The sequence below is a fragment of the Perissodus microlepis genome, chromosome 4, assembly GCF_051167445.1.
Source record: "Perissodus microlepis isolate ML-2025 ecotype Zambia chromosome 4, ASM5116744v1, whole genome shotgun sequence".
NCBI classification, from domain to species: Eukaryota; Metazoa; Chordata; class Actinopteri; order Cichliformes; family Cichlidae; genus Perissodus; species Perissodus microlepis.
The window spans coordinates 2,603,096-2,620,811 of NC_140464.1; the positions used below are offsets into that span (position 1 = coordinate 2,603,096).

The following is a 17,716-nucleotide window of genomic DNA, read 5'->3' on the forward strand; positions in this document are numbered from 1 at the left end:
GGTGGAGGAGAGTCCGTAACAGACAAATTTGGACGCATTAGCTACTCTAGCAGAAAAACTACCTGTCGAGGTGTTGTCATTAAAATCTTCCTGTTTAGGTGGAGATGCCAAAAGTTACTTGACTAAATTAAATGCTGGAAACTAGTTGGTTAGATTTGGTAAGTTAATAACTCTGCTTTAAAACACTGATCGAGTCACCACAGCAGGTACGCCAACTAGTTTTTTCACTGGATGCCCCAAACAGATGTGTGTCCTCCGGGTGTTAAGGTGGGGATCTTTGGTTAATCCTGCGCTCTGACAGGCTGGAAGCATCGGCTCCCTCTCAGTAACCAATCAGAGCTCAGCTTTAACAGGACACTTCCCTCATAAATGAGCCTCAGTGACAGTATCCACACATCAAAGTGTTTTGTTGTTGAATGTATCGAACGCTCTCGTGTTTGTAGCGGCTGAGCGTCCAAGACGAGCTCACTTGTGATTTTAAATTTCCTTTTCCTCCTTTCATGTCTCGCTGCTCTTGTTTCACGCTCGTCTTCAGGCGCCTCTGATCTGCAAACTCAAAGCCTTCTGGGAATGTTCTCCTCTTCCTCAGCGGGCTTTTTTTTTTTTTTTTTTTTTTTTTTAAATCTCATCTTCCTCACTGCTCTGCCTCCAGGTTTACTCCTGCTTCAGGATTTCAGGCCCTACCTCTTAATTATTTTGCTTTGCAGAAAGCCATTTTCCTCTTCCTCTGCCGCCTTTCCTCTCTTTCTGACCCTCCTCTTCCTCCCGATGTGTCGGGTGTTCCCAGGCGTGGCGGCAGCGGTGCTGGTGGGGAGATGTTGTACAGCAGCTCCACTCCTCGCAGCAGTGGTGGCGGCAGCATGAGGAGTTTGGGGCTTGGAGGGAGCATCAACCGGAGGAGCAACATCAAAGAGAACTCGGTGGAGCTGCACGAGGAAGAGCCTCCCTCACCCGCCCGCACCCCACCTCTGGAGCCCCGTGCCGAGGTCTACACCTGCTCCCCCAACGAGTAGACGACCAGGAGCAGATAAAGTGTTTTAGGAAACAACCAAGCGTAGAGTCACAGGAGGAGCTGGATATTTAATCAATACTATGGATTTATGTTTGAAGCAAATAGTTTTGTTTTTAAGTTATTCCAAACACACTGAGGGACAAACGGTGGACGGACCAAATTTATCCCCAACAAAACAAGAAAAAAAAAAGTCATTTAATAGCCTGAAGCTACAATTTAATGTCCCAGATATTAGAAATATTAGCGCAAGTATTTCATACTTCATCCATACAATTCTACCAACCTGTTAGTCTGATCATTTATTTATTTATTTTTAATTATTTCTGACACTAAAAGTCAGTAAAATGTTATTTTACGAGCAAAAACTCTCCAAAATGTTCCACTTTCACTTCCTCAGTGTGAGAATTTGTTTTACTGTCACATCTGAGAGCATTTTAAAGCCTCTGTGCCTACGCTTTTACATTTTATACATAATAATCTGTTTCTAAAGGAAATAATCTGTGAGATTTTAGACCAATTTAATTAATTTATGATTCTTTGTGGATGAATTTCCCTTCTTTTGTTGTTCCATAAATATGCACATATCTCCAATTATTATTTTAAAAAACATTTTATCCCTGCAAATACATGTAAAACACCACAGTAAGGTTCCTAAATTCAGCCAAGAACTCTTAAAGCTGATTTTATTGAGTTTCAGATTTTGGGTCCCATTATCCCCCCAAAGCTGCAGCTCCATTAGTCCCTCTAATCCACTGCTGCTCTAGTTTATAGAAATATAGAAATGAATTTCATTGAATTGGTAAAATTTAATTGGCATCTTCTGTCCAAATAACCTCCCACCACATGCTGGAGTTAAATACAAACAACATGAACTCCACAGTTCCAGAGCTCCACAAATATCTGCAGCTTTGCATCTGAGCCTGTTCATCCCTGTCCTGACAGCAGCTCCACAGGAGAAAGAATTAGACGTGCTGGAGAAGAATTATTAATAATTAACTGGTGGAAAACATTTAAATCTTCTCACTGTTCCAGCAGTCTACGCTCATATAGGGTTTCTAATAATGAGATGATTGTGTACAAGAGTCCCTGTGAGCCCAGAGCTCCGGCTTCAGGCTGCCCTAAACGCTATTTATCACAGTTTGCTCATCTCAGGCACACAAGCCACACACACCTGCTGATGGGCAGCCAATCAGAAGAAAGGTGGACAAATGGGACATGAATCATGCAAAGCTCCTCAGGTGCAGTCTAAGAATCATAACGTGGAGACAAACATGAGCAGGATGTGTCTACAGTGCAACACTGCAGCAGTTTTTAGACCAACAAAGAAGCTTTAAGATGAATAAATTAGCTCAATAGTTCTCCTTTAAAGTGCTGTTAGGAGCATTCCTAACCAACAGATGGCAGCATCACCCTTTATTAAAGGTCTACTCAGCCAATCAGATGCAGTGAAACTGCACAAACCCAAAAACCAAGCCTAGCAGAGTTTTGGAATATCTTCATTTTCATTTACAGTAAACTGTGTTCTAAACTGTACAACAGGTGGATGAAAGCACAGTTTTTAAAACCATCCCTGTACCTGTGGGGAGGATCCTGGCTTCACAATATCAAACTGAATAAAGCGAGGTTCAGACAACAGCTGAAGAGCTGCCAGCTCCAGTCCTGCCGTCACACTTTAACAATCTGCGCTGCTTTAACACACAGGAGGAATTTAGGCTGCAGACTTTAGATGAACGTTTGTCGTTTCAGCTTTTGTTACACGGACTGCAAGTTTTGTGGAGTGTTATTAAGCTAAATAACTCATATATAAGAAGTCGGCCTTGCTCGCCTCGGTTTGTGTCATCAGTGTGATTTTCCTGTAGATCTTTTGTTTTGTCTAAACAACCTTCTGGCTTTGCCAGGATTCGGGAGATCATATGCAACTCTTCAGCGCACAAACTGAGGCGATCCTTTCTGGACTTTCTTTGAGGGTTTCAGGAATATTTAGAGAAAATCTGTATGTATCCAACTGGGTCCACATTCATTCCTGACACACTTGGTTTTAAATCTCACAGATGGGAACGCCAAGGCTCAAAGTCCCCCACACTTGGCGAAGGGTGAAGCAGGAGTCTGTGCTCTGTAAACCACAGAAATGATATCAAATTGAAACCAAACTCTTACAAATGTTTTCTGTTTCCACTTCCTGTGATAAATAAAAATGAAAAAGGACAATCCTGTGCGTTTCAAGTTTTATTGCTTTTTCAGAAGCAGCGCTGAAGGTAAAAAACAACAAAGGCCAGAACAGGTCTTCAGCACTTCATGTGAATCATGCAAGCACTTTATTTTACAGAGTCACATAAGGCAAAAGAAAAACACCAGAGCCTGTTGCTTTACACCCACCCTGAGCAGCTACTTATAACAGGTCCTGCCTCAAGACTTGAGCAACCCAACCTACACATCCTCATCCTACATTTTAGTGACCCTACAGTGAGTAGACAACACTACGACATACTTTTTTAACATAAAACACGAGTAGCCTTCACTGAAGTAATCGAATCTCCTCAGAAACAGAAGATGTTTCAGATTTCACTCCTGGAAAGACAGAAGTAGCCCTGCAGAGGGATCTAACAAACGTCTCCACAGACTAAAAAGTGCCTAAACTACCCGTCTGCCACACAGATCTCACAAATCTCCATCATTAGAATCATCTAACATCTACACGTTAGCTATAACATCAAACTTTTGGACGGAACAAATAGTTTTCTAAGCATAAAAGCTCATCTGAAATATCCTGAGGGTCGCCAGAGGTACTTTTTGTAACTACCGTTTGCAATCTTTAACCAGCAGGGGGCAGTGTTTCGCCAGATGTTGCAGCTGCTTTCCCAGACCTGCTGCACTGTATCCTGGTACAATTTGGGCACAAATTTATAGCAGTTATTTACATTCTGTTGGTAGCTTTGGTTCGTTTTGGAAGGTTAAAGTTTGTTTGGTTTTTTTTAAATGCAGGAATTTACAATAAGTTATAAAGTTTCACCCTGTTAGAGGCATTAATGTTACCTGTAAATTTCATGTCAAGCTGGTGATTTAAGTGAGACACTTTAAGTATAAAACTGAACTTTGGTCTGAAGGGAAGAATCATTCCAGTCTCCAGAATCATTAGTAATCATCATCCAGGAACGATGAATATCCACGGCTAATCTTTCCTAATGTTTCCACCACACAGAGAAATAAAACCGGTTTTATTGGGTTCATCTTCTTCATCTGAGCGTTATGGTGCGTTCACAGAAAAAAGAATCAAAGTTTATGCAAAGAAGGAGACTAAATTTTGAGCTGGTGACATGAATGGAGGTAAAAATATTTCAGGCGATCAGCTGAGATTCTCCTGACACCCGTCGCTGTTTGAATCTCGAGGCATTACTCAAGTTAACTTGGAGAACATGGAGAAAAGGAAGACTTCCTGTGAAACTCTGAAAATATGCTACTGAAACGTTATTCCAGCTGTGGGCTGGACTCTTCCTCGTCTCGTTGGCTGTCACGATTGAATAATTGTGGATTTTCATGTGACGATTCTTCGATTCTTTAGTGTGAACGCACCATCGGAGGTGGACAATGCTTTCGCTCTGATTTTGAAAGAAATCATTCAGCTGCTTCTTCAGAAAGTTTCATCCTGCAGTCGGACTGCGAGTTAAAAACAGCAAAGTGGTGAAGAGCTGGTTTACGCTGCACTACACTGAGAACAAAGACTACCAGTTACAATCCAGGAGGGCGGAGTCAGACCAGCTCATTATGTCCATCGGTTAGCCTTCGTGAAATAATTGTAGATGACAGAATTATGAACGCCACATGTGTGGACGGACAGCCACAAACTTAAACTGTGAGAAACCCTCCTTCCTCTACAATCAGGTTATTGATGACAAACTGAGCTGAACTCCATAATTAAGACAATAACACTAATAAACCCAAACAAAACCGTTTACTGTGTTCTGCCCACCTCAATCTAGGTTTTAGTCTGAGTTTGACAAACTAAAATGAAATTCATGGAGAACTGCCCGAGAACCAGAAGGCAAAGAGTGAACCACAGAGAACGAGGCCAAAGAGCCACATGGAGCTGCAGAGGAGCCAACTTCTCACATTCAATTAATCATTATAAACACATTTAGACACCTTTGACAGATACATCCCAAAATGGTCACCTGGTGTCGCAAGATCCTTCAAAAATAGTCACAGACAGCACGTCACCTTTCCGTGACCGTGCTGTCTGTGACTTCCTTATAAAAGGTCAAAGGTAACAACACTATTTCTTCTGAGCTTTGCTGCCTCAGTCAGCAGTAAAATCTTCAGTCATGTTAGAGCTGGGCGATATAGACAAAAACATTAATACACATTACATCCTGAGCGGTCACATGACCGCTCACCAACAGTCTGCGTCCACCTTTCGTTCTGCTGTTGAACATAAACGCTGCTTGTTTGAGGTTCAGTCACTGTGGGTTTAAGTGGAAGCTCTGTTTCAAAGACTTTTCACAGTTGCTCTTTGTGGTAAAACAAGAAGCTGCAACGCTCCACCAGACTCCATTCACAAAAACAGGAAGTTTACCTGCCAGAGCAGAAGCTGCTCATCATTAGTTCATGTTACTGCACGGCGGTGGCTGTTCTGGGTTACTGGCAGAGTTAGTCATTCAATAGTTTCGGTTGGTTCCTGCAGTGGATTTTTAGTTTCAGTTTTTTATTATTAATATTCTAATAAACGTGGTGGTGTGGAAGTTTGGGAAACACCTCTGGGGTATTTCCTGGCTCAAGATGGGCCTTTAGTAGTTGACTTGCCACGCCACCCTTTTAGTTTAGCTTTAGTTACTATGATAAAGGTGGTTACAGAGGTTTTGCTAGGAAAAGCCATTAATCCCAGCAGCTTGGGGCAGGGTTGTAGCACAGCGGCAGAAACCCTGCAGTCAGTTTGGATCTGAAGTGACGGGTAAATCCGGCTTCCTGCGAGGTAAAAATGTGTTTTTGTTAACGAAGTCTGATTTCCCTCTCCTCAAGTTTTCTGCTACCACAAACATTAAGTTAACATGTACCGTTAAATTTCAAGTCATTATTCACGCTACACGTAGAAGTAAACCATGTGGATTTTTTGAAAATATATCGACGTATTTACCAAATCGACACATTGCCCAGCCCTAAGTAATGTAAGGTCAAAGTCTCTGCTCAGTCTGTAAGAATGTGTAAACATATCGTCTTTCTAGGCCACCACGTGTGCTTATCATCTCCTCTCTGTGTGAAATCAGAGACACTCCTGACGGTGGAAGCTTTTTGACTGTCGGGAGGTTTAAAGGCAGTTTTACCCCCCAGTGTGTGCATAAAGGTGCCCGTCCAGTGCTCAGCCATCAGACGTCTCTCAAGCTCACTTTGTGTGTAATCTGAACAAAACTTTAGAGGGAGAGGGGAAAACAAGAAGATCCAAACAAAAGGAGCTGAGAGGGTTCAGTAGATCAGTTCAAAGCCAAGTGCGAGTGCTGAAAAGAGTCCTGTTAACGAACAAACAAAAAAATCCCGACGTGTCTGGAGTAACGTGTCCTCAGAGCTTCGGTAGTCTGTGTCCTGAAGAGGCGACAAGGGCGATACCTGTGTCACGTTCGGGAGACCCGGGGTGGACGGAGACGACGGGCCCAGCAGCATTTTTACTTTCACAGCAGCAGCTTGGATCCAGCTCCTAAATCCAACCTCTTAACGAGCCTGGAAACACAACAAGCAACACAGCAGCTCAGCAAACAGTCACAACCTCTGAACATCTTTCAGTGTCATCTCTGATCAGACAACAGAGTGAGTATTTCCACTTCACAGGACGGACTTTAATAAAGATCAGTAAATCTGTCCTGCAGAACAACCCGGGACTGCAGCATCGTACGTTACAGCAAGAAAATCAGTCGTTCATCTCACTAATGCGCTCGATGCTGACCGGCGAGGAAAGCAACAGTGGAAAGTTTAGATGACCAAACACATGCATCCAAATTTTTAGGCCTCTCTGCCTTTCATGGCTGCACAGAAGCTCACCCCTTGTTGTAGAGGCCGTTGGTTGGATGGCTCTCTGAGGAGTTGCTCTGACCCGCTGCTGCCCCCTGTCCACCAGCGTGGGCTCTGCGATTCGCCTCCTGCTCTTGGACATATTCCCGACACGATGCCAGCCTGGACTCCAGACTCTGAACGGAGAAGAAAAAAAAAAAAGGTTCAAATCTCTGATTTAATGAGCGTCACAAACCACCGGCCATAACGGACCACATGTTCCTGTCATGTGACACCAAGTACCTTCTGGTTTACTTGGGGTATAATTTTTAAGGCTTTTCTTGCTTTGCTCCCATCTTACTATTGTTTATCTAAAAATATGCCAAGTTACTGTCTTCACTCTGTACCGGTGATTTAAAAACAGAAAGAAAAAAAAATCACTGTCTGTGTTATTCTTCCCAAAAGTCAAAGATAAGTCTGTGTAATGTTTAATGGACTCTGAGAAACTGCCTGCAGCATCACATGACGGTAAGTCAGATGATGAAAAACACGAGCCGAGCTTCTTACCCCGACTTTCCTCAGCAGCTCTCCGACAATGTTCAAAGCAGAGATCCTCGCCGACGTGGTGAGCGGGGTCCCAGACAGGCTTTCACCTGAGAAACAGACACGCAGCTCACAGCGATAACGAAAACAGACGAGCAGGATGACCGATTTACACTCGATAAAGCTGAACATTAAGGGTCTTTACTGAGCTCGACCTATTTATCTTTCAGGATCCACAGAAAATAAACACCAAAGGGGATTTTCTATATTAAAAGTGCTGCTGCAGCTTTTCCACTGGCAGTTTTGTTCAAAAAACATGATATTTTCATGATATTTTCTTGTCTTCCTGGATACTGTTGCCAACTACAAAATGAGCCCCCAGTATTTTCTGTGTAGTTTCCACCGCGGGGCAGCTCACTCAGCTCACCAACCAATCAGGATCGCCGCTGATCCTTTCCCAGCAGCAGTAAACACGGGCAGTTTGGTTGGATTTCAGCCGAGCAGTTTGAGCGCTTATCGCGGGCAAATCCATAATTAGCAGCAAGAAAAGACCAGCATTGTTTTTTATGATGCCAGAAGCTTTTATAGTTGTTTTAGTGTCACTAAAGAGAGTTTAGCTGTAGGGATCTGAAACTTTTTGGAGATTCTTCTTGAATCAGGCATAAAGCATGTTCTCGCTGTGGCTCAGATATGACTGATTATAGAAGAGCTCAGGATGTGTTTCAAGCACATTTTGAGAAAGTCACACTTCATAAACAGAGCTGGATGGTAAAAAGGTTAACACCACCACAGAACATAGACTGACCTCTGCTGACGGGGGGCTGCGGGGTGCTGAAGGCCTCTGTGGAGGCGGGGGGTCTGGACGGCGTGGCGGCGGAGGGAAGGGGCTGGTTAGAGGACGAAGACGCGGGTTTGTCTTCTGTTCTTTTGTCTGACGGGGTGAGAGGAGGGGTGGGCAGCCCAGCCGAGGAGGACGACGCTGATGAAGAAGGCTCTTTGGCTGCACTGCTGAAGGACGGTTTCCTCTCCTGTACCTGCTGTTTTTGCTGCACGGCGAGCTCCTGCCTCAGGTCTGTGCAGACACACAAAGAAATGATGAAGGCGAGCAAAAACAAACACGAACGAAACTGCCGAAGAAAAAGATCGTGCAGCGCTGCACCTCTGGCTTCGTCCTTCAGTCTCTGGACGGACTCTAACAGGTTCTCCTTCTCGTCCAGCTCGCTCTCGAGGAAGGCGTTCCTCTCTATGACCTGATTCATCCTCTGCTCGAAGTCCTCCAGTGACATGATCGTCGCCCTGAAAGGCACCGAACCAGAAACGTCACAAAACAGACCGTTTACAGCAGGGGTGTCAAACTCAAATACACAGTGGGCCAACATTCAAAACTGGAACAAAGTCGCGGGCTAACGTTAATATTTATTGGAGAAAAAAAAAAAATCTTCCTCCAGATATAAGAATGAATCTTTTCTTATGGACTCAAACACGTTTTGCTGAAAAACTGAATATGGAACGAGCAAAGCTTAATACTAAACAATATATATATTAGCTGTATAATACCAGTAGGCCAGCTCTAATAGTAATTTGGTGTGGCTTCGCGGGCCAAATGTAATTAGGCTGCGGGCCAAATTTGGCCCGCGGGCCAAATTTGGCCCGCGGGCCAGAGTTTGACACCTATGGTTTACAGGGTCTGTGCATTAAAATCAGCGAGTCTGTCCTATAACAAGAGAGACCAGGAAAGAGGACAGCAAAGCAGACATGGACATAAGCAGACACCAGAGCCGCTGCAGTTTTGCTGTTGAAACTATGAAAGGTGTTTTTCATGATCTCCTGAACTTCTGGAGTTATGAAGGAAAAAACTGAAAAAAACGGAATAAAATCCAAATCCACCTGTTACTCAGAAAAGATTCATTTATGAAGGTAAAATTGTACTAAAAGTGTCTTTAAGTCAAAAAAAATAAATAAATAAAATTTCTCTGAGGCAAATGACACCATTTTATTTGGACTGATCATTGTTTTCTTATTTAATGTTAATGTTTAGTTAATTTGGTTGAAGATGGCGCCTATGTGTTCGGCACGCCGTCTATCGCTCTCCTTTATTTGTTTTATTGTTTTTTGCTAACTTTGCGCTACATGTCTGTTCTACTTTGTCTTATGATCGCCAGACATTACTGGAAATAAGTTTATCCATCCGGATGTCTGACCGGCCTGGATATGACAACCAAGGCTTTTTGCCTCCCTATCTGGAACCAATACCACCGCACTGGCGTTCCCTACCACTGTCACTGGATTTGCGGAAGCGACGCAGGAGACGGGGTCACCGTGGAAGTCGTCTTGTCAAGCTGAAATCCTGGATTTCTCATTTTCCCTATGAGCTCCGCTCCATCCGCGACTTTTGGTGCCATTGCGTGCCTTGGACCCGGTGGACTCCTGGTTGGTTCCCGTTGTTGCGTCTCTCGAAAATGGTCCTGCAACTCTCTGTCCTCTACGACATTTGTGCTGGCGTGGAGTTGGCAAAAAAAAAACCTTCGACCGGTGGATCTGGTTGCTAATGCCTTGGAAGTTTTGGACCCAGTTCCTCTCAGGCTGGGTCTAATAAATACCAGGTCGGTGGCAAACAAGACCTTCATATTGAAGGAATTTTTGTGTTCTGGATTTGCTCTTCCTGACTGAAACCTGGATTTCTCCCGCTGAGTTAAGCACCTTCATTGAGCTAGTGCCAGCTGAACCTTTTTTTAATGTTCCGAGAGCTTCTGGTCGCGGAGGAGGGCTTGCTGCGGTTTTTAAGGCTCATTTTGACTTGAGCCAGCTATTCCCTTCATCTCGCTACACCAGTTTTGAACTCTGCTTGTGTGAACTGGGCAACTCGCCTTCATTGTTGTTGCTATATAAATGCAATCTGTTTTGTTGTTATGTGCGATTGTTTATCGGCCCCCAAAATACAACAAGGAGTTCTTATCCGAGTTCTTGGAATTCCTTGCTGATTGTGCATCACGGTATGACCAGATCCTCCTGCTTGGTGATTTTTAACATACACATTTGCTCCCCGGCCTACCATTGGACCTTAAACCTGAAAATTATCAACACTAGTCTGTTAACCGGTCAAGTTCCTAGTGGGTTTAAACCTCCAAGCTTCCCTTTTTTAAGCAAGATCTTGGAGAATATTGCACATACCCAGCTTTTAGATTACTTGAATGACTCGCAACTGTCTGAAATCTTGCAATCCGGTAGTAAGATGGGAGCAAAGCAAGAAAAAAATTATAACTCAAGTAAACCAGAAGGTACTTGGTGTCACATGATGGGAACATGCACTGCATTTTTAATTTTGCTAGTTGTTTTGATCTGTGTTGTTCAGCACTTTGGTCTGCCTGGTGTGTTCTTAAAGTGCTATACAAATAAACGATGATGATGATGATGACATTATAGCTGCTGATCTCCTTTCAAACACTTTAATTTTAATCACAGAGAAGTATGTCTGTGAAGGTTCTCAGTCATCCAGGTCATCGTAGTCTAAGGAGGAGCTTGGAAAGAGAAGCTTCTGGACTCCTTTAGGTTTCTTCAAGTCGTTTCATGCGAGAAGCTTCTTCAGTTCTAAAAGTAATTGGTGGAGAGTCCCAGATTTTAAGCCCTGTGGGAGTGTCTCCAAGAGGGTCACGGACACCCTGTTGAGCCTTTACCTAATCACACATCACATGAGCCGGGGTGTGAAAACGGGTGTGGGTCACAATCAGCCAAGATTTCAGGTGAACCCATTGTGACGCCTAGCCCCACCCTATCATGTGATTTCCTGAGGTCAATATGCCCAGGATGTAAGTGGGCGTCTGGGAAGGATCTCAAAACTGGATTATAGGTGGCAGACAGTTGGTGTCGTAAGCCCCGCCCTCTGTTCAAAGATGGTCGTTCACAGTGGACATAGACGCTTCTTTCACTGCTCTTTTAAACCATCTGTCTTCTCGGTCCAAAATGTGAACATCAGCATCCATGAAAGATCACAGAGAAGCTGTTTTTGCATTTCTCTGCACTCCTTTTATTTACTGTTATGAAAGGTCTGAGACACCGATCACGGGGTTTTGCTTGTTTGTTTTTTCCTCGGCCTGCTTCATTAAATTTTTACCAGCTAGTTAGTGCATGTTTAAAAAAAAAAAAAAAAAAAAAAAAGGATTTATTTTACTAATTCATTTATGAATGTTTGGAGTTTTTCCTTATTACATTTATATATTTTTTATTTTTATTTATTCTCCCCCAATTATTTCAATTATTTTCACTGTTTCTTCTTCTTCTAATTTATTTAATAGGTTATAAAAACATACATTGTTCATATTTTATCAATGTTTTTTTTCTGTATATTTAATATTTTGTTTTTTGAAAAATATCTTAAGGCTCATTTTTATATTTTAATTGGACAATATCAAACAACTGATTGGGCGCTGTGATTTAAGGTGGTACCACAATCATCATCTGATTTAAGAGCATGCATGTTCAAAATGTCATTTATTTAATAAATCAGTAAACCTGGAGCCCTGCAGCTTTTTGTTGTTGTTCCTTTACGTTTGTCGTCTGCTGGTTTCGAGCCCGTTTTGGTGGACAGATGTACAAGTTTCCAGTTTCTTTTACCTCCACTCAATTTAATTTCTTCATTTATTTATGGAAATTCAATAAAACCATGCTCATGCTCCTCCTGACCTCTTGGCCCTCTCCAGGTCGTCGTTGGCCTGCTCCAGCTCTCTGATGTATTTGTGAAGCTGGTCTCGGACGGCAGTGGTTTCAGCCAGGTCTCCCTCCAGGCTGGAGATCTGCCGACAGGCCTCAGAGTGCTGCGTCTCATACTTATCCTGGCAGGAGAGACGAAAATACAGAAAAAATACAGTCAGAGAGAGAATGAGAAGAAAAATAAAGACAGACCTCGGCGGCTGGAGTGGAGCAGATCTTCAGGAACTCGGCTTAAACCTCAACAAATATTCAAGAGGATTGATTTCAGCTTTAAAAGCAGAAATAAATGAATAAACTTTTAGTAAAAACAAACCGTTTCAAGAATCAAATTCACCAGAGAACCTTTCAAATGCCTCACAAATGAAGAAACCCATAATATTCAACCTTTATAAACAAATGTCAGACTTTAAGAGCTTTTTTCCCTCGTTTTCAACCCAGCCTTTAGACCCGAGCTGTGTCAGAACCTTTTGTTTGTCAAGCTGCTTCACGCCGACCTACGAATCATTCAAGCATAAAAGGCTCCAAAGCTAAAGCGACGAGTCAGTCGTGTCTCCATATAAACAATTTAGCAAAGAACCAAATTTCATTTGTATCTTCAGGCACTTGGTTACACCCAGTCTGTCACAAAAACACTTCACATGTTCACATTTCTTTAGTCGAATCTTTTATGACAGGTTGAAAGTTTGGGCTCAAATGTTTGATTCAGCAAAGTGTCCGCCATGTTTAAGCTCAGTTCTTCAAAATCCGGTCCTTCGCTTACTTTACTGGAGTTATTTTGGCCTTGTCAGAAAATAAATAAATTCTCATCTAGCACAGCAAAAATCCTTCCAAGATGAAGCCTTTTCTGTGCTGCGAGACCATCTGAACTCTGTCTCTTATTTCGTACACCCAGAATGTTTTTTTGTGGCAGGGTTCGCCTCCAGGACGTCAAAATTTTCTCATATTTCTTGTGAACGACAGAGCAGCCAGTGTTCAGCATTTATTTCAAAACCTTAGTCATGAATCGTGCTGCATATTTAGATTATTAATATAAAAAAACAACATCTAAAAGTAAATTATTCTGCATTTCTCTCTCCAACGTTTTGGTGACACCACCGTCCCCATCGATGCTGCTCACACAGGCGGCAATGCCGGAGCCGTCTGCACAGACGCTCCACAGAAGTCTGGATCCAGCGTCAGGCTGCTGCGTTCTGTATGACGAGGGAAAAACGGCACCGTCATCATTACAAGCAAGCGTCAGGGTTGATGTTGGCTCTGAGCAGTGAGAGCAACAGCAGATACAGCTGGTAAACCGTCTTATCACTGCAGCATGTGGGGACAGTTCACCATAAAACAATGCCATGACGTCATTTTCACTGTGCCTGGCACCGGGGGCGCAGCACCCACCATGAACAAACTCTGTGCCATTGTCCCCTTTTTGCTTTTTAACCGAGCTCCTCAAAATGCCGGCGCACACCCGGCTCTGTGCACAGCAGCGGGACAAACTAATGAGATTTGTAAAGGATCTTCTGGAGGTACTGCCATCCCCTCCAGACACAGATGGAGCGCAGGAGGCGTCAGCTGCCTCTTTCTGGCCTGAATCGATCCTCTGTGAGAGCGAAGAGCGCGCTGCTTACGCTGAGCAGCGGCTCCTCTTCACTGCAGGCAAACTGGAGCCAGAAAACCCGACTCGCAATCAGCTGAGCGATATGAAAATCCTCATCAAAGCCGCTTCAACGGTCAGTCGACTGAATGCAAATTCAAAGACGGCTGAACACTTTAGTTCAAGTTTAGATACAGACTTGCATCACAGAAGCTCCTTTCAGAGTTTTTGCAGGATCTTAAAAGACAAAATTTATGCTTTTTAAACATCAAACACTGTGAAAAATTAGCCATATATCCAAGCCTAATACAGGTTCGGTCACCAGTGCAATAACCCGTTCAACATTTACTTTGTGTGAATAAAGTAAACAGAAAACTGAGGAAAGACAGTAAATTGAACAGAACTGTCTCATTTGTGGTTTTCACTACTTTTTCTTTATAAATTATGAAACTGACTCCCATAGCATGACAGCTCAGAGTAAAGCTGCTGCTATTCCACATCAAAATGAGCCAGGTGAGGTGGTGCAGGTATTTGATTAGGTGGAGATTTCTCTTCATTTTGCTTCGTCAAAGATTCTCATATTTGAAATCTGCCCATTATTTTTCTGTGTTTGAAGCGCTGCATTTCCTCAGCACATTAACATATTCACTTTGACTAAAACATGATGTGCATGTCTGGAAAATAAGCAAATTATCCTGCAGCAACTACGTCACTGAATCGGGCATAAAGGACTCTGACAGCTAGTTGTTAATGTGAATTTCAGTGTACACGGCTCCAACAGATTTGCACTTTCTGCTGATTTTCCATCTCATTCAGTTGCACGCTGGTAGCAGACTGACTGTCTTGTTGCTACTGTTACGCACCAAAGTCACTTTGAAGATTGTAAATGTCTGCAGGTGGTCGCAGACCTGGTTCCTGTGCTCAAGTTCATTGCACACAGTTGCAATAATTTTGGTCATGCTGTGGTCTCCCACCACCATTTCCCCCACTGTGACTGTAGCTTTAGAGAACCAAAGGGAGTATCTTGAAAATCAGGGCTCTGTTGGAGGTCGTCTCTGCTGCTGAATGCTGGAAAGTTTCATTTCTCCATTGGTGGAGTCTCTGTTTTCAGAGTCTTGAGTTAGCTTGGAGAGCTGAGATGCAAAATACTGAGAACTCCTTGCGTCTCGCGTACCTTATAGTTTTCCAGTTCCATGCGCAGCCGGTTGTTGGCAGCCAGAAGCTCGCGGTTTCGCGTCTCATACTGCTTCAGCTCCGTCTCCAGCTCCACCTCGTAGTCCCGACTCATCTGCTGGAACTCCTGCAATTCCTCCTGAGCTTCCTCTGCACTGAAAACACACAGAACATGCAAACCTCCCTAAATACAAATAAATGTTTAGTCTTCGACAAATCTATTTTCACTTTTCATTTGATTACAGCAACATGTGTCATGTATCAGTAAACTGCAAGAAGACCTGCATCTGGTCTGGCGGAGCATCAGTGCTGAACGACATATGCCCCGAACCTTAACTCAGGCTGTAGAGAAACATACAATCTGTTATTATTTGTGTGTTGCTCAGACTCCAACACACAGCTCCAGATTAAAACAGCCCGGGTGCTAAACCATCCCGCCTGCAGTCTGCAAGCTCGTACTAGCAGGCAGCTTTAGGACCCAGGGACGTGGAGCAGTATTACACATGCGGTTCATCACCATGGTAACTTACGCTCCAGACCTAACCTGCTCAGGAGCGGGAACACAAATCAACAGGTATGAAATCACTTTCTACTGGCCAATCAGCTCTCTGGAAATTTGCATCAGCATTGCTTGAAGACAAACTAGGCCTCAGCACCCAGATAGTAAGAGCGTCTGAAGTTTATAAGAGCACCAGTAACAAACAAAGATCCTCTGAAGCAACTTCACTGCTGCTTTTGGTTCCGTTAGGTACGATTTAAAAACCATTTTATTGTTCTATGAGCCTAAACATGTAAACTTCAAACGGCGTTCTTACTTATTGATCACCCAAATTTGAATTTTGCTTTTGTGTTCTTTGCTCTCAGAGTGTTAAAAACTCCTAACGATGGAGGAGAAACAATAAAAAATAAAAACACTGTGAGATTCACAGAAGACTGTTAACTTGTACAGTCATGCTTTTAGTCAGCTTTCCTTCTGGGTTAGGGTTAGGGGTTAGGGCCAGATAAGGAAAAAATATCCCGGGTATGTTAAACGTGCTTTAGCGGCCCCTGACCGATCACCTGTCGAAAACATTTGGCACATTATGAAACAAAAACCTACGACAGCTGGAAGTGCTGAAATCCAATATCCACTGAGAACGGAGAAACATTTGGTTTCCTAAACACTCCGAGCGCTGATAAAAGAAGAAGGTGATGCAACACAGTGATAAACATGTCTCACTCCCAACTACTTTTAAACACGCCACCAGCGTTGAATTTAACGTGAGATTAAGATACACATCCGCTTCATTCTATATACAGCTTAGGGTTTATAAATTAATAAAATTATAAGAAGATCACCAGGGGCCATACCTCTGTTGGTGCTTGGCAGCCTGCTCCTTCCAGTACTCCAGCTCTTCCTCCAGGGACCCAAACACTGGAGGCTCCCGGTCCCCCATCTCCAGGGCAGGCTCTTCTCTCACACACCAACACTAGTCTGTGGGCAATTTCAATAAAGAGCTGAACTACTGTTTGAAAGCGGCCAGTTTATCTTCATTGTTACACAGGCTTGTGAAAAAACAGGACCTGATGTAGGAAAAAAATTGAGATGATTCTTGTGAGTTTTCGCAATAATCCGGCACGAAAAGAAGCAGAATTTATACAAAATAAATCTGAACTTTTAGAGTTTGCTCGTCGCAGCTATCCGTGGTGTAACGGCGTGCTTGGAGAACATCATTCAGTTTTAAGTGCAGTTTATCGAACACCTGAGTGTATGCCGAATTAAGGAGCATATCGTGTTGCATCCAAGAACGTAATAATATTTCCAACTTCCACAAATATTGTAAGCAATTGAAGTAATGTAAACGATTTTAAATGAAAAACTTACACGGAGTCTGGTCACACTGTGAGCGAGACCAAAAAAAGGGAACTTAATGAGCATGCGTTACCGTAAGACTTGCATCAAAACCTAGAACTTAGTTTATCTTTTTTTAATACTAGTAACACATTCCTTTAGAGTCGTATTGGTTTTTAACTCGTATACAACAAATTTAAATGACTGCAAACAAACCACCGCTAGCCAGCTAGTTGGGCTAACGGAGTTTAACCATTTAAATCCCCGCTGAGACTAACATATGACTTCAGGCTACTTACGCTCAACAGTTGTCTCCGTTCGACGACAAATTAACCAGATTGAACACTTCTCTAAATCTTCTCCATGTCTTCTTTAACTTGTGGCGCTTTTGGCGATGAAATTTCAAGCAAAATTGTTCAAACAAACCAATTTAACGGACTCGCCTTAAGTTGGAGAACCGCAAAGTTGCTGCTCTTTGGGAAGACGTCGAACAATACATTTTGCCATTCATATTGTCCAGACCAATCCACCAATCAGAAGTTACAAGGGAGCCTCGTTGCCTCTTGCTATTGGTGAACTGTCTGTCAATCAAGGACTGGCAGGCGGGGTTTATAATTATTGTCCAATCACAGTAATGATGTCAATGTAGAATGGGGGAATCTACCAAAAGGGATCTTAACAGTCCCAAGAGTCTAGACGTTTTTGATGGATTACCAGAGGATGCTGCCTTCAAGTGCTGTTGGAAATGTGTCGAAAAAACAAATATTAAAAAGAAGTTCTAGAATATAGGCATGTAAAAGTTATTAACAAGACCATTATTATTTTTAATTACAAAATAAAAATATATATAAATAAATTTATGTTTATATTTATTTAATACATTTTTTTGTTTCAT

The 17,716-nt window shown here is 42.9% G+C and overlaps 2 protein-coding genes across 2 annotated transcripts in view; one reads left to right on the forward strand and one right to left on the reverse strand.

The window, feature by feature from the left end:
• Positions 1 to 3,212, forward strand: part of LOC146388008 (uncharacterized) — a 28,359-nt gene extending 25,147 nt beyond the window's left edge. Inside the window, exon 42 of the mRNA XM_084925091.1 lies at positions 788 to 3,212. Coding sequence (XP_084781217.1) covers positions 788 to 1,013 — 226 coding nt within the window. The 3' untranslated portion in view covers positions 1,014 to 3,212. The remainder of the gene's footprint in view (positions 1 to 787) is intronic.
• A 13-nt stretch (positions 3,213 to 3,225) lies between these two features.
• Positions 3,226 to 17,640, reverse strand: LOC146388009 (nuclear distribution protein nudE homolog 1-B-like). The gene is made up of 9 exons (XM_084925087.1): positions 17,121 to 17,640; positions 16,341 to 16,464; positions 14,992 to 15,145; positions 12,209 to 12,357; positions 8,688 to 8,824; positions 8,334 to 8,600; positions 7,553 to 7,638; positions 7,037 to 7,182; positions 3,226 to 6,718 (listed from the first exon to the last, which is right to left on the reverse strand). The coding sequence occupies exons 2-9, from the start codon at positions 16,424 to 16,426 to the stop codon at positions 6,670 to 6,672; spliced, it is 1,074 nt and encodes a 357-aa protein (XP_084781213.1). The 5' UTR covers positions 16,427 to 16,464; positions 17,121 to 17,640; the 3' UTR covers positions 3,226 to 6,669.
• Between the last annotated feature and the right edge of the window lie 76 nt (positions 17,641 to 17,716).